This window comes from Eulemur rufifrons, chromosome 1 (genome assembly GCF_041146395.1).
Source record: "Eulemur rufifrons isolate Redbay chromosome 1, OSU_ERuf_1, whole genome shotgun sequence".
Taxonomy (NCBI): domain Eukaryota; kingdom Metazoa; phylum Chordata; class Mammalia; order Primates; family Lemuridae; genus Eulemur; species Eulemur rufifrons.
In genome coordinates this window covers 41,028,173-41,045,612 of record NC_090983.1, presented here as the reverse complement: position 1 = coordinate 41,045,612, position 17,440 = coordinate 41,028,173, and the positions used below count along the sequence as shown (strand labels likewise).

The window sequence follows — 17,440 nt, the reverse complement described above, 5'->3', positions numbered from 1 at the left end:
ACGCAGAGGAATGACTCTGCTCAGGTGTGCTCTACGCTGAGTTCCTAACCCAGCCCTGAGTTCCTATCCCAGCCCTCCACCTCTCAGCAGTATGTGGTAGGGAAGTCTCCTAGCGTGTCCCTAGTATTCTTCGTCCACCTCTGCCACAACACTGACTGCTAAGTATTATCCTTCTTTTATTCATCACATCCACACTAGACGATTAACTCCTCAGGAGCAAGAATTAAATATCTGTTGCTGTATCAACCAGTAAAGTATCTGATAAACAGTAGGTACTCAGTAGATGTTTACCAAATTATTAATAAATGAAAGTAAACTGCCTCATAGGTTGTTTTGTGGGGATATACTCCTCTGTAAAGAAGAGCAAGTTGAAATCACCATCATTTGAGATCAGAGTGTCATTTTGTTTCATAAAAAATCAAATTTTTCAGAATTATCCAAAGCAAATTCTAATGTCACTGATACAATTTAATAGTAAAGGCTTTTGAGGATAGAATGGATTTATATTCCCCAAAGTAGTAAATTATTGTCAACTGCTTTAAGATGACAAAGTATATCTCACTTGTTGAAGAGTACATTAAACTAGAACCTGACAGTTTTCTTCCACTGGAATCTCTGACTTAAACACAGATGTGAGTATTTGTGGGTAAGTCATGGTTTTTTTTTTTTTTTTAAATCTCATCAGACTTTTAATCTGAATGTTTCATGCACTCAAATTAAGCACACACACTTCTTGTAAAGACATACAAAAGAGGCTTGATTTCTGTCCAGTATGTCTGGGAATGAAATTCTAGCAGGACTTAGGAAGATAAATGTTTACAGGATCCAGTCAGCAGTAGTGAAGGAGGGAAATAGGGGGAAAAACACAAAAATGGAGTCTTGCTTTCCCCAAAGATGGAGGACAAGCAACATGTTCCCAGAGAAGTTCTGTGCTTAAGAAATGCCAATGGAATAAATCAAACCTTCTAAATACCCAGACCAAACACTTAATATCATCCAACAAATATTACTGCAAAGGAAAATAAGAAATCAAGAAGAGGCATAAAATAAGGAATTAAGAACAAATATAACAATTCCTCAGATAAAAGCTCATAAACATTTAATAATAATAATTCTTTTTCCCCTCCCCCCCCACCATCCGTCCATCCCTCTCCTTCTCCTTCTCCTTCTTATTCTGGATGAAACAGCAGTTTAGTAGATTCAAGACCAATCCATCAGCTGTAGGGGCCAGAAGGCATGTTTAGAGAACACAGAGTCTGTGGTTGTAATAGTGTGACACAACACATGATACATGTACAGATTTTCTCTCTAATAGGAAAGTTCAAAGTTAATTTGAAATCTACAAAATTGGTATCAGATTATTTACAATTTTTTCACAATCATCTCTTTTAACAATAGTGTCTATAAATTTTGTTGTAGACCCATTCACTGAAAAACAAATCATTTTACAAAATTATAAATCATAAAGAAATAACTATAAACCTGGATCAAAAATTCAAATCCTACTTTTAAAGTACAGAAACATATTACCCACGGAGATTATGTGTGATGCCTCCACCTACCAAAATGTGTACATGAGATTTACCACAGTAGTGTAGCACAAATACAACCTAAGTGAAATAACCTTATGTAAATATTCTGTAGTCATACAATTTCAAAGCAGACAGTGGCCCTGAATGATAGATCACAGGTTTTACAACAGAGGAAACTGAGGCCCAGAGAATTTAAGTCACTTCCACAAAATCACCAAGTTAGTCCGTTGCAGAGCTGCAATTAGAATGCCGATTTCCTGTGTCTTGTTCCAGTTTTAATTTAGAAGCTTTTCTTTAAAATTATTTCAGCAATTCATTCATGAAAGAAAGTAACAGTCTATTTAGTTGAAGCCCTCATCTCTTTAACTGCATGTTTCTCTCTGCACAAGTAGAGAGTCTTAAAATACACCGGAAAGTAGACAGGCCTGAGAGATGATGGAACCTTTTTCTAAACATTTGGCTCCGATTGCTGTGGATATTTGTCACCAGTTTAAACTTCTAGCTCCAAGTCACCTTCTGACCCAAGGAAAAGGAATACCATGCCACAAACAGGCCTTTAGAGACTCACTTTGATTTTGAGACAGGCTTCCTGATGAGAAATGAATAAAGAAAAAGTAGTAATAATAGTGATTCAGCCTTCTGCCAGGAGGCTACATTTTTGCTTGTAGAAAGACTACAGTCCAGTTGTATTAGAAAAATCATGTTTTGTTTTTCCATCTGTTCTGTTTATCCTCAAGTCAAGTCCTCCATTCTTATTTTTTCCTATTTAATTTCTATTTGGGGGCTTTGGGAGTGTTGTAAATAGTTACATAAGCAAGCTATTTTACTTTTCAAAATTCAAGAATTTCAAATTTTGAAAAAAAACACTTTTATTTCTATGAAGAGTTTAATATTCCTTTGGATTACTATCTTATCATTTACTTAAAAGAATAATTTTATTTTGCATTTAGCTAACTGTTCATCACAGTAAAGGCATGCTAAAATAGTAACACTATGGGGCTTTATAGCTGTCAGAGAATTGCCACAGATATTATGAACTATTTTTTTTAGAACCTGTAAGGTAGAAAAATATAAAGTATTACTCTTGTTTTGTAAATGAGAGAATAAGCCTCTAACACATTATATTTATAAGGAATTTATGAGGAAAGAGTCAAGACTTTATTCCAGTCCTCTGACTCAGGGCCAGCACTCTCCGGACTCTATTGCCATGTTGAGTTAGTGGAAGTTGAGTGAGCTCTGCTTTCTCCTCATTGACTGCTCAGGCAAGGTGCATGCCATCCCGCACAGAAACATTGCCCCAGGGCTCAAATAAGTCTATCATGACATCATTAAAATATCAGGAAAGTAAGCAGATGTTTTATGTGTTGAGCAGAGTTCCACTTTTCTCAAACAACTCCACCTGAGCCAAATGTGCAAACAATTGCCAAAATCTTTATATTAGGACAAAAAAGAATTAAATTAAATGAGTGTATGTACCACCAAATTAGTGAAATGCATTCTCATACCAAAGTATATATACTTTCTAGATTTTTGCTAGTTTGTTTTTCCTGACTTGCTTTGTGAATAATCAAGAGCTGAGCACACACCTGGACCAAGTAGGCAGATGAGAAACGGAATCTCAAAGATCAGTAACTTGCTCAAGGTCACAAGGTTATTTAGCAAGGGGCAAATTCAGGACTCAAAGGTGAGACTCCAAAGACTCTTCTTTTCTTAGCTACTTACTGAAACTAAATGGAAAAGAAGTTGTAAATGTAGGAATTGCTAACTGTAAAAAACTCTAAATATAGAAAATGGTAATAGTTGGGATCTCTAGGGAAGTTCCCAGAATCAAAAAAATCTCACTGCTGAGTCAATGTCCTACTCCTACTGCCTGTAGGCCTAATTGACAGTATTTATACTGTTAGCACAAAAGAGCAGATATATAGGGTGGGTGCTGTGGCTTATGCCTGTAATCCTAGCACTTTGGGAGGCCAAGGTAGGAGAATCGCTTAAGCCCAGGAGTTTGAGACCAGCCTGAGCACCAGCAAGACCCTGTCTCTACACAAAAATAGAAAAATTAACCAGGCATGGTGGCATGTGCCTGTAGTCCCATCTAATCGGGAGGCAGGAGGATCACCTGAGCCCAGAAGTTTGAGGCTGCAGTGAGCTATGATGATGCCACTGCACTCTAGCCTGGGCAACAGAGTGAGACCTTGTCTTTAAAAAATATATATATATACACATATATATATACACACACACACATACATATGTAGTATTGTGATAGTTTATTAATCCTAAATTTACTATGTTTTAGGAAGACAGGGTAAAAATATAGAACAGTCAAAGAACAAAAATTAAGAGATGTCACATACTTCCCCCAATTTTTTGAAATTATCTATAAATTCCACAGGACATCATACAGGTATGGTTACCAAATTGGCAAGGAGCCTTACATTTTACCGTATTTCAGTGAGGCTATCTGAGTCAGCTACCAGTTGGCATCACTCGCATAGATACTTTCAGAGGATCCTTCTTCCCACGCACTTAATGGTTTCCATACCCTCTGCTGTCTTCCACATCCTGCTAATTGCCACAGAGGCAGAAGGTTCTACCCCAGTGTGACTTAAAACCTGCTATTGAAGATTTTTAGAGAGAAAAGACAGGTTTTTATTTTTAAATCCTCTAAGGCAGGAAAGAGAAGACATGAAGGCAGGGAAGTATTCTGAAATGGCTCCAGGGAATTTTGTCATTTTGCAAAGCATCTCTCTGAAATTCAGTTGGCCATGTTCAGTCACTTTGGGCATAGATTATGTGGCAATTTTAGGATTCCATCCTGAAGAAACTCAAAAGTCCTCTTCAGAAACAGTGAGAATCTGGTGGGCAAAGTTCTGTTTTGATTATACCAGGCAAGGTTCGGTGTCTTTCAGAATAGACTTGTAGTGATTCTAATGTTTTGATTGTGGAACCCTCTGGGAACAAGCAGAGTGTCTATGGCAGCTGGATTTTATCCTCAGAGAGAGTGTGGGACACAGAGTCCATCTGGGACATTACGGTTTTAACCCAGGGCCTGTACATCAGTTGATTCTCATGGTCCAACAATATTGAGAAAAAGATCTTAAAATGTAAATTACCATATAATGAGCTTGCATTACAAGGGAGTAATACTATTACATCTGTGCACTAGAACAATAATCACAAAGGTATGTGGAGCGTATCAGTTTCCTATGGAGTAGGAAAGAAGAGGATGCCAAATAGGTACATTTTGATGAGAGGTCACGTTAGAAGGAAAAGTCTATAATTTGAAGGAGAATTTGGGGAAGTGGCACCCAGATAAACCTGCAGTGTGGGACCCTGGAAAGGGAAGGGTGGCCTCAGAATCCTGAATGCCTTTCCTTCAAACAGAAAGGAGGATGAAATCATATTTCTCTAAAAACCTAAATTAGTTAAAATAAATCATCCATTTCAAAATTGTTTCCTTATAGCTCTTGGTCCTAGGACTTTAGCAACATTGCACCGAAGGAAGCACAAAGGTATGGGAAGGTCAGGTGAGCTATATGTTTAATAAGTTTATGAAACATACATATTTATATAATGAACATACTAAAATTATCATAAAACATACTAATTTAGTTTTATTTGGTCATACTCCATACACCCAAAGACAAACACCCACCATGGAACTTGAAGTGCATTCATGAATTTCTCTCTACAGAACCAATTCTGTTTCAATTTAGTCTCATCCTTTACATAAATGAATACCATTCCCAACTCCCATTTTTTTTTATTAAAACAAAACAAACAGATTCTGAGTATATAATAAAATCTTCCTGGGATAATGGAACTCCTTTGGTCCAGGGGTCTATGAGTTAGTCCAAAGCAAAATTTAGTTCAGGTATACTATGTTTCAGGCAGAAAAATAAAGCCCACAAATAAAAAGTATGCTTAATTTAATCAACAGAGGGCAAGCTTTAAGGGGAAGTAGGGAAAGATTGGAGAAAGAAATGAGATTTTTTTTTTTTTTTTTTTTTTTTTTTTTCACAAATACCTAGAAACACATAAGGCTTTCACCTTAAGGCTTGAATACAAGTTCCCTGATAGAATTTTCAGTCATTCCTCATTCAGCAGCCTCAAGCCTTTTTTTATCCAGTACAAACTCACATTTAAAAAAATTTTATATAAGAATTTCTCCCTTGCTTTGGAATTTCGTGTGCCCTCTGCCCTCTCAAAGAAAGTTGAAACCTCAGAGGTTTTGTGTCTGTAGCCAAAGATCAGAAAACTAGAAACTTCCCTGCAGTTTGTCTTCCAATGGTAGTCAGTTAACCTCACTGTCCACCAGTTCACCCCATGAGAAAGTCTAGCTAGAAATTCATCACTAACATGAGAGACATGATGCCCTGAATTAAACTATAACTTTCCACTTCTTCAATATAAATCTCTGGAAAGAACGAGAAAGAATAGGCTTAAAAGTACTTTCAAACTAGCATAAATGAATCTGAGAGGTTCTTTTACCCCAGGAGAAGACAAGCATAACTGCTATGTAAGATAGACGAAAATATTAAATCTCTACAAATATAAATAAACTATATTTGCTATGAGAACCATCCATATTTTCAGAATTCCATAGTAAAAAATCTAAAGGTGATGGCCACAGAACAACCATATTGAATATCAAATATTTAATTAAAGAATTTTATAGCTGCAAATTATCTGGTAAAATTCTACCTGCATCTCTCCTTCTAAGTTGAACCTATCAGGTTTTTTTTGTTTTTTTTTTAGTTTGAAAAACTGAGAAGAAAGAAAAGTGCAGCAAAGTAAGAAAAGTGTGAATATGAATAATGTGCCCATATGCAACACCAGTTTCTGCTCTCTGGAGAAGATTTCACAAGAATCCCCTGGGAGTGAAGGAAGTGAGGGAAATTAACAGCCTTGGAAAATGAAGAGGCTTGCTGCACAGTCTGGGAAAAGACGGTCATCCCCGCTACCGTATCCAAATAGTCCTGGGAGCTGTCTTGTAAATCCTTGTGCAGTGAAGCAATTCCTCTCATTCCAAATGCAACCCAGAGAAACACAGAGTGGAAAATAAGCTACTAATGTTTAATAGAGATTTTTATGACTATCATATTTTCAGAAAATAAATTCTGAAACAGACAGGGCTGGTGGACAGACATGAGGTGGCACTGCGGAATGGAGTGGGCCATACGTGGCTTGCTCACCCGCTGGGAACCACCACAGAGCTCTAAGCATATGTGGGGGTGTGAGACAGGAAAGGGGCCCTGATACTTCAAATTATGGGGCCATTAGAAAGTCTCCAGTGGGAAAAGGCTATTGTTTTTACTTTCTTTTGTTGTTTTGTTCAGTAGTTAACCTACAAAAGGGGACAATACAATACAGCCCTTTTATTTGAACAGCAAAATTTTTAAGTGGGCTTAAAAGAGCTTATTAATAATATATAAATAAAATTATTGCTGTGTTGCCAAAATGACCATAGTAGAAAAGTAGATAAAATTTACGTTTTAAATTTTATACTAGACTTAATTTCTTTATTTCTCTAAAACATCTAACATCTTGGTTACCATAATCACCCAATAGGCATTTGTTATTTTTGTTATTAGCATTAAATAGCAATGTACTAATAATACCACCTACTATTTAATAAGCTCCTCCTATTTGCTGGGAGTCATGCTATGATGTAGATGGTTTATATACATTATAGTATTCATAATAATTATTTGAGGTAAATATTATTATTCTAATTTTAAAGATGAAAAAACTAAGACAGGGAAATCCAGAAAATTGCCCAAATATATGCAAATATAATTTGCAAAACCTGGACTTGAATACACTTTGCTCAATATTTGAATGAGTGAATGATGGGAAAGATGTTTTTTAGATTTTCACAAATAGTATTCAATTGGCTTATGTGCATGGGTGTACCTAATACATAAGAAGAATTTATGGCATGGCCCCTATCTCCCAAGAAATTTACACTTGAAGCACTTAGAGAAGATACATTGAAAGGAAAGGTGATATTTATTGTTGATAAGAATCTCCTAATTTCTGAGCAGATATAAGAATTGAAACAGAACTTGAAGAAAAATGCCAACAGGCAGAGGGAAGGTAAAAGAAGAGGCACAGAAGTACCTAAATCACAAAAATTAGATGTGGGAACAGTAAGAAGTTAGATCTGACCTGAGAAAGAATGTCTTATGTTGTGCAGCAATCCATAGTGTTGAGTAACAATAATAGAAGTAATAGTAGTTGTTTATTAATAGACAGAATGGAGAAGAGATCATGAGGAGCCTTACGCACCATCTGGATAATTTTGGCATTGTTAGGTTTTTTTCTTCAAAAAAAAAAAAAAAGAAGACACACAAAGTTTAGGTCAATATAATGTGCTAAATATCATGAAATAGTCAATGGCAAGTTGACTGGAGAGTGACATGATGAAAATAGGATGTAGGAAGACTAATGTGGCAGGAATATGTAAAATGAATTCATGAAGCATTCTCAATGTGATATTTATAGTTCATGCATGAGAGAGGTGTAGTGAGGGTTATGAGATGGCAAAGGAGAAGCCCTTGTCTCAACTAATGAGACAATGTGAGTTCTGAGTGGAATGTGGACAGTAGAGTAGAGATTTTAAAAAAGGGAAAAGTGTGTGTGTGTGTGTGTGTGTGTGTGTGTGTTGAGGGGTGGGAGTTACAAGCAATTCTTTATTTTGAGGCAGAGAATGATAGTTGATGTGCCTAAGATTCTATAAATGGGCCAGATCAGGACAGTCTTGTATGCCATGCTGAGAAGCTTGTGCTTCATTCTTTCTTCAAGTTATGGGAGCCAATGGAAGCTTTTAAGGAAAGTAAAAACATGATTAGATTGTAGTTCTATATCACACTGGCAACAAAGAGGACCTGTTTATGTGTGCATGGTAAGTGAACACAGGGGAGGCAAGGGGATGAATTTAGATGCCATTGCAGCCATCCAGGGATAGATGATGAGCACCTGAACCGGGGCATTTGCAGTAGAGATGGAAAAGAGACATATTGGGAAATATTTAGCAGGTAAAATAGTAGAACTTAGTGACCGACTGGAATTTTGCTGATTGACTGATTGAATGACCAGGTCGGACGATGCTGCCATTGACTGACATAAGAAGGACTACATAAGCAAAATGACCCAGTCTTGGAGGGAAGATAATGAGTGGAGTTTGGGATGCATTGAACTTAAAGTGATTCTGGGCCACCCAGCGGGTAGCTAGATACACACCTCTGAAGTTCATATTAAAGATCAGGGTTGGAAAGAGAGATTGGAGAGTTATCAATATTTAGTTGTTATGCAAAACACTTATTCCTAGATGGCCTAGGAAGAGAACATGCAGAGGTAATCAGTGAACTAAGTCCTATGAGAATAAAAAAGTGTTAAGGGAGAAAAGAGGAGAAGAAGCTCATGAATGGAGCTGAGAAGGAAAAGGCAGGGAGGTGGAGGAAGCACCTTCAGAGAGCAGAATGTCAGGAAAGCTGGAGTGGTTAATGGTATCAAATAAAGGAAAAAGAACTGATAAAATGAGGTGAAAGGGGCCTATTGGAACATCAAGCATTGTCATCCTCATCTTACTAGACCAGCTTAAGTGGAACAGAGGGGCCAGGTGAGTGCAGAGGAGGCAGAGACAGAAAACTAAACTGCTCCTTTGGAACAGCTGGGCTACGAATAAAGACAGGGCAGGAGCTAGACACAGGCCCGGAAGAGACTGGGACTTATTTACAGGCTAAGGAAAAAGAGCAGACAAAAAGGAAGTGGTTGAAGTTATAGAAAAGAAGTTCCCCCAAGGAGATGGAGAACAAATAAAATACAGGAGAACAAATCCAGAAAGTGCTTCAAAAATTTGATGAAAGTAAAATAATACCACGAAGGCTTGTATCTGTGATGACTGAAACAGATTTTAATATCACTTTCTGGGTCTCATTTAAGTACTCTAAAATTATCTTTAGGTAAATTTCCCAAATAATCCTCCTAGAAGTCCCATGACAAGAGTGTATACTACTTCCCCAATATTTCAGATGGGGACACAAAGGTGCAGTGAGGTTAAAGGACTCTGCAGATTGCAAAACTGCTAAATACGGCAAAGAGCAGAACCTAAGTGTTCTCTCACATGAAGGCTTGGGCCAACGCTTACTATACTTGTTATGCTATATAGACTATAACAAGGCTTTGATGCTTATGTTGCAAGCAATGTTTCAACCAAGAATATAGTTTGTTGTCATCTTAAAGCTGAATTCACAACTCTGGCTGAACAGACACCCCTAGGAATTAAAAAAAAAAAAAAAAAAACCTGTGAGACTTGCCTTCTTCCCAAATCTAAACTTAAAAAAAATGGCATGTGAACATTTTTGAGTTTGAACATTGTACCAGAAGGCTATGAAGACAAAGTTCCATTGACTTATTAATATTAATTTATTAATATTGTTAACATTACAGCTTTCTCTCTAGAAGGCAAGATTTGTAATTTCCCTGATATACTTACTGTTCCTTAGAGAAATGTTCCCAAAACTTTTTGGCACCAGGGACTGGTTTCATGGAAGACAATTTTTCCACAGACCGGGGCAGGGGGATGGTTTCCGGGATGATTCAAGCGCATTTCATTTATGGTGCAATGAAACCTCTCTGCTAATGATAATCTGTATTTGCAGCCGCTTCCCCGCACTAGCATCACCTCCTCAGCTCCACCTCAGATCATCAGGCATTAGATTCTCATAAGAAGTGTGCAACCCAGATCCCTCGCGTGTGCAGTTTACAGTAGGGTTCGTGCTCCTGTGAGAGTCCAATGCCCCCACCGATATGACAGGAGGCGGAGCTTATGCAGCGATGCGAGCAATGGGGAACAGCCATAAATACACACGAATCTTTGCTCCGCTTTCCTACCTGCCACTCACCCCCTGCTGTGAGGCCTGGTTCCTAACAGGCCATGGACCAGTCCCGATTGGAGGCCCAGGGGTTGGGGACCACAGCCTTAGAGAACATATTCAGTATAAGATGGAACCATCTTGATTTCTTTTGAAGGATTTATTTTTAAACATATCAATAAAACAAAATAAAAACCCTAAGGTTGCCAATATGGTCACATCTTTAAGGCAAATTTTGTTTTTAGGATACACTGGTCCCCCATACAAATGCTAAGAGTAGATAGTTAAATAATGAATATGGCAACTCTTCAGTCTTCCATAAAATTTAGGTAATATGTATGTATGAAATTATGTGGAAATAAATTTAAAGGAAAACTAAATTATCAGCATCTTCTTTTTTTTTTTTTTTTTTTTTTTTTTGAGACAGAGTGTCACTGTGTTGCCCAGGCTAGAGTGAGTGCCGTGGCGTCAGCCTAGCTCACAGCAACCTCAAAACGCCTGGGCTTAAGCAATCCTACTGCCTCAGCCTCCCGAGTAGCTGGGACTACAGGCATGCGCAACCATGCCCGGCTAATTTTTTTTTTTTTTTCTATATATATTTTAGTTGGCCAGATAATTTCTTTCTATTTTTAGTAGAGACGAGGTCTCGCTCATTGCTCAGGCTGGTCTCGAACTCCTGACCTTGAGCGATCCACCCGCCTCGGCCTCCCAGAGTGCTAGGATTACAGGCGTGAGCCACCGCGCCCGGCCAGCATCTTCTTAATAATTTCATTCTGACTCAAAACAATGTTTTCAAGCTGTTACTTTTACAGTTATAAGAAAAGCTCAAAGACCTCATACTTAATAGTAAATTGATAATGTCTAATTTAATATCTTTAATGAACCTTCCAGTATCATGGATATAAATCATAGGAAATAATAAATCAAAGAATACCATGTTATTTAACTCTAGGATAGATTTGTCTTATATAAACTTGTGCAACTTGCCCAACTTAATACCATAGATCAATTAATAATTAACAGTTCTGGTCTTTTCCTCCTACCTTTACTATATCTCTCATATATAAATATAAGGGTTTCAGTGTTGTGATCTCAGAGCAAAAAGTTCAAACATACTGTGAATGCCATGTAAGACCAGGTGATGATGCATGAACCTGGAGCATTCTTCAACCTGAAGCAAATTCTATAATTAAAAATCATTCTATGGCCATGGATTAGCATAATTCCAATCTTCTAAGCCCCAGCTTCTCAAAACAAAGCTCCCTCTTTCTGCTTTGCCTCACATTTTGCATTAGGTACATGTCTAGAATGATGAACACATTGAATTTCAGGCCTGTGGTGACAGTTCTAAAAGTATGAAGAGCAAGAATAAGAGAAAAGAGAGATTGAAAGTGAAAAACATATATTCACTTGGAAATATAGTTGAATAACATGTGTTCTTTGCATAGTAGAATGATTCACCTAACCCACCATGAGGGGGATCAGGGCCTTGAGTTATTTTTCTGGAAATGATGGAGAATTTGTCATGGTTTATCAATAAACTTTAGGCAGCCTTATAAGTAAAATGAATAAATAGAATAGCAAGTTATTACCAAAAGTCTCAGTGTGTAGCCTTGGAATATAAAAGCCAACTGGTCCACATCAAGATCAAAAGAGTGCAAGTCGAAGATTTAGTACATTGGTTCACCAATGTGAATTAGAGTCACCGGAAGAGCTTTGAAAATACATAGATTCCCAGACCCCATCCAAACCTACTAAATCAGGGTATTTGGAAAGGAGAGGAGCATAGAATCTATATTAGTAACAAGATCCCAGGTAATTCTTTAAGCAGTCATCTCAGTACTGATCTGTGGGTTGCTTACCAACTACCCTATGGAGGCACGGTCAAAGTATACAGTGTGTTAGCCAATGGAAAGAATTCACTAAATCTATCAATACACCAATCTATTAATACATAAGTAGAGAGAGATCTACTCTTCAAACTAAAGCATCAATTTAGTTTGGATAAAAGTTACAGATAACTTCTAAATTTATTGGAAGAGAATTAGATTAAGAAGTAAATAAAATGCAGCCTAATATTTAAGTGCTATCCAGTGTTCCTGGCTTTGTAGTCTACTCAGAAATGAACAATAATCAGCATAAATCTGGTCACACAACTATATTCTGTCCACTGAAACCATAAGATCTAGTCTACTAAAAGTAGCTGACATGTATACTCACTGTGGTAGGGACTGCAGTTGCCTCCTAATAGCCATTCTTCTTTATGTCCTTCATAGAACTCTATTTAGTAGAGTATATTGCCAGTGCCACCCAGCTAAAGTCCATTTCCCAGCTGCCCTTGCAGCTTTGTATGACCATATGACTAAATTCTGGCCAACCAGAAGTAAGTTTAAATGTTATGGAGACTTAAAAGTCTTCATGGGGAAGGGGGGAGCCCACAGCCTTTGTCTCCCATCCTCTATCCACATGCCTAGAAAGTACATGTAATGGCTGGAACTCTAGCAGCCATTTAGGGCCATAAAATCAAAGACCATACCCTAGGGATAAGGGAGTAGAGAGCTAGAAAAAGCCTGAGTCTCTGATGACACTGTGGAGCCAATATGCTAGGCTTTCACTGCCTACTTAAAACCTTTCTTTACATAAGGAAAAAAAAAAGGCTTTTTTATTTGTTTGTTTGTTTGTTTAAACTACTGCATTCTGCTATATGCACTTGGACCTAAACACAAACACCCACTAAAAAGAAAAGTCTGCATATTCTACATGATCTAAAGTATCTATTTCAATAGCAATGAGTTTAAAACTATGAGTGAACAAGTATCTTAAGCTATATATTTATATTGTGTTCCTCCTTTAAAATGATTCCATTCAAGGACTGCTGAGTGTTAAGTATCTGCTTCTTTGTATTTGTATTTTAACAATGAGATAAATGGCAGACATAACATAATAAAAATGCAAGAGACCATGATATAGAATGAACTGTGAGACCCTCATCTCTTAGTAATCAGAAGCTGGCTTAGGTCCAGGACATCAGTGTAAAGTTACAACAGGAGGACTGCAAACTTACAGTCCATAAGCCACATTTGGCACTCAGATATATTTTAATTGGCTTATGCAATACCTCTGAAAACATTAATTTTGAATACCTTAAAGCAGGCATGCATCTTCAGTTCCCCACAGGCCTCCTCATCCCCTGTTGATGTAGAAACACTCGCTTGCTTCACTTGTTTATGTTACCTACCTGGCCTCTGAAAGCACTGAAGTTTACAGTTTCTGGAAATAAAATGGTACATTTCTGCCCCCTCCCTTCTCTCCTTTGCTCATCTGGTGTTGAATGCAATGATTGATACCAAGTATTATTTTGTAAAATTAAGTATGCCTACTTCCAATAACAAGAATGTATATAGTTCACTAGATGTTAGAGTTTTATTTAGGAATATAAAATAAACTGTAAATTCTCTAGTATTTTGTCTACAAAAAACAAATGTGGAATATTTCAAAGATACACACACATATTGACCCTCCCCCAACACACACAAATTCTTGAAAAGCTGGTTTTATCATCTTAATTCCCTGATTATTGTTATTTTATACTTTCAACTAAAGTAGCCCAATTCCCAAACTTTCTCCTTTCAGTTTCTTATCAATGCAAAAAAATCAGATAAGTTCTTAAAATTTAGTGAGAAGTAGTATTGATTCTGGCCTCAAATGTCTAAAACTTTATTTATTTACATTTATCTTATCATTCTTACCTATTTCTATCAGGCAGACCCACTGTGTTTATATTTTACATTTCTGGTAAGTAACCAAAGTTAAATAGAAGAAAAATATACCTTGAAGTTATAAACAGAAATAAAAAATAAAAGCTTGTAAATATTCACTTACATGCAATAGCAAGTCTCTACATTTCCAAAGGAAAATATTTGTACACAAAGTAAATACCACAATATGGAACTTAGTTATAACTAAATTTTGAAAAATGTATTTGCTTTGCATGTGTGGCTTAGATATTTATTTAATTTAAAGCATTTACCTAAGCTTACTTTTTCCCAAACTCAAAATTACATGGAGTTTCTAAATCCTGACACTTTCATTAAGCTTGTGACATGCCTGAACAGGGGAAATAAAGTATTGCCAAGTATCCATACAATATCAACTTAAATCAAAATATGCGTGGTAAGTAAATATAGTAGCTCTAAATATACTGGATCCTTTCATTCTTTTCTGTGTTATCTTTAATTAGGGCCGTAACTACTTTCTTTTGCTATTGAATATTATCACATATATTCTCTTAGGCTGAGTAAAAAAATAGAGAATTTATTTTTTACAATACATGTGCAAGCAATCACACATTCTCTATAAAATCTGATGTTTGGAATTCCGGTTTCTGTGCTGTTTGGTTATCCTGGGGGGACTGGAGTTGGTTTGGAGTTGGGGACTTTTTTTACACCTAGCATCGCATTCCTCACATTTATGTAAATTAGTATTAAGGAAAATTAAACTCCGGTCATTTTTCAAAAACATCTACAGAGTAATTAAAACTATTTGGGAAAGTCTTTTTATAGATGGCCTATTTCATGTATTTCATAAAAGAGTCCTTTCATTTATTCACATAGTCAATTATTTCAGAGTAAGTTATTAATTTTAATATAAATTAATCTAATACAAATTAACAAAGAAAACTGTATTAAAATTTTCAATTGAAGTTGGTTGTTTGGTGGGGGAGGGGAGTAAACTGTTCCTTTTATAATCAGATTTTCTAAATCTATTGTAATATTTCTGTATTTTTCTCCCCTTTTCTAACTTCTACTTCATATTCAATTATCTTACCCACCCTTCCAAACAACACATGCTTTTCACTATGACAAAGAAACTCAAAAGTTTTTAACCTTTATAAATTGCCTCATTTTTTAAAACATAAAAAGTTCCAAGATTTAGAAAGTGCCCCCTCTATGGGACTCCTGATAGATTGTTGGGTATTCATGTCCAGATTCTTATTTTCACTCTTTAAAAGTTTTTAGGACTAATGATCTCTAGAATAATTTTATGAACACCTTTAGAGTAAAAATACACAGAAGCAGAAATCTATAGTAAATATATGTATACATACACATATGTATATATGTATGTGTGTGTGTATATATATGTGAAAGTAACAGAAAAGGTTAATGAATGTGCAATGTTTTAAAAGCTTGAGTTTGATGTTAAATAGTTATGAAAATCTATAATGGCCCATTATAAAAGAGCACATGTCTGTATTTGAGATTGTAACTCTCAAGGGTAAGGATTTAATAATCAGTGGAATCAGTTTAAATATTTTCTTATATTCTATAATAGCCATGCATTTTTGCTTAGCCATACCATATAACCCAACTCTAATCTATGCAAATTGCATAGGAAAAAAATTTGGTAACCAGGCAAGATTTGTCTTTAAAAAAACAAAAAAACAAAACAAAACAAAAAAACTTGTGTTAAGGGATAATGGCAATACAATTACTCCATACCAAATAAATTATATATAAGGCATGCTGATTTCCTGCTTTCCGCCATCCAACCAGGAACCACCACTGTCCTCTTAACCAAGTCAGTAGGGTGGGAAAATACCACTGTTTAAGAAATCTGGCTTCTATCAGCCTCTGTCATGGAGAAATAAACGAGACTGCTTCTCAGTAAGCAAAAGTGACTTTAAGATCACAAATGAAAATGGTGAAGAAGCATAAGTCTGTACAGAGAAAAGAATGAGGAGCCAAAGACAAAGAAAAGTTAGAGCTATCAGAGTTGCTGCAGAGGTTTTTCTAAACAAAGAATTTTATGAAGCAGCTGAAGTTCAGTACAAAAAAGACTCCACCCTACCCAGCTTCTGCCGAGACTTTTCCTTGCTCTGAAAACTCCAGCCTACAGAACAGAATTCCTCTGACTAAAATGCCTTTAGTGCTCCGTTTCAAGCACTCTTCTTTTCTTTTAAACTTCTCACTCTCACAGTCAGGCAAAAAGGACTTATCTTAGGCTTTCCCAGAAATATTTAGCAGTGTACTCTTTCCAACGGCAGATATAGAAGCTCCGGATTTACAAACATCCCGATTGTCTTCCAAGCCGTTTCCCAGGTGCAAATCTGTCAGCCCCCTTCTCAAACTTCAAACCAGAACCTCCTCTTCAAGCTCTTCCTGGGGCTTAACATTCCACCTATTTCCAAACCGTGCAATAAACACCACAAGCAAAGCAAACGGCAAACTCACCATCCTCGCCTTCTTCCTGGGCTTTTATTGAGACAAATTGCCCTAATAAAACAGTAAGAATGAGGAGAGGTCTTGCTTCTACCCAGTTTGCCATCACGTCTAAATATTAGACATGTGGGTCCTCCTGGGAATAAAAGTAGATTCTAAGGTTATTGTAGCACCATGAAGTCAGCTGTGGGCTCTTCTTTCAGCACCAGCCCCAGGGCTGCCTCCGCAAACCCCCTTTTTCAGCACCAGCTCCAGCACAGTCTGTGAAAACTTTTTTCAAGCGATGCAGCTTTAAATAGGAAGAATGCTGCCTCCACTTCTTTTCCTGCCCCTTTTCAGCTTGTTCAGGCTCATAACCATCCAGTGTCTGCCAAGCAACGGTCTGATTGATGGTAAACAACCGAATCAGAACACGCGCCTCTGTGCCTGAACTTTCCCTACTTCATTTATGTATAAAGCATGGATGGGGCTTAATAACAGAAACAAACTTTTATTTCTCTTTCTTTTTATTTTTGTTAAGAAAGCCTGTTAGAAAGAAAGAGTCCTATTCTCCCCTCCCTAACCCTTCCCCCAGACACACTCCTTAACTTTTCCCCTATAAGCTGAAAAAGACATTAGGGAGGAAATGCAGTCTTTTAGCCTAGTTTTTGGCATTTAGATAATTCAAGACTCTCTTCTCCATCTTAAACCTTTAAACGATAACATTTTAACCCTTTCTTTTGCCTAAATAGGAAGTATTCTTGTCCCCTCTTGGACTCTGGTTTTCTCCCCCTCCCCCAACCCCCAGCCCAATACTCTAGAAGGGGAG

The 17,440-nt window shown here is 36.9% G+C and overlaps 1 protein-coding gene across 1 annotated transcript in view; it reads right to left on the bottom strand.

Moving 5' to 3' along the window:
* Positions 1-16,896, bottom strand: part of COL5A2 (collagen type V alpha 2 chain) — a 143,674-nt gene extending 126,778 nt beyond the window's left edge. Inside the window, exon 1 of the mRNA XM_069491244.1 lies at positions 16,645-16,896. Within this exon, the coding sequence (XP_069347345.1) occupies positions 16,645-16,738 (94 nt within the window). The 5' untranslated portion in view covers positions 16,739-16,896. The remainder of the gene's footprint in view (positions 1-16,644) is intronic.
* Between the last annotated feature and the right edge of the window lie 544 nt (positions 16,897-17,440).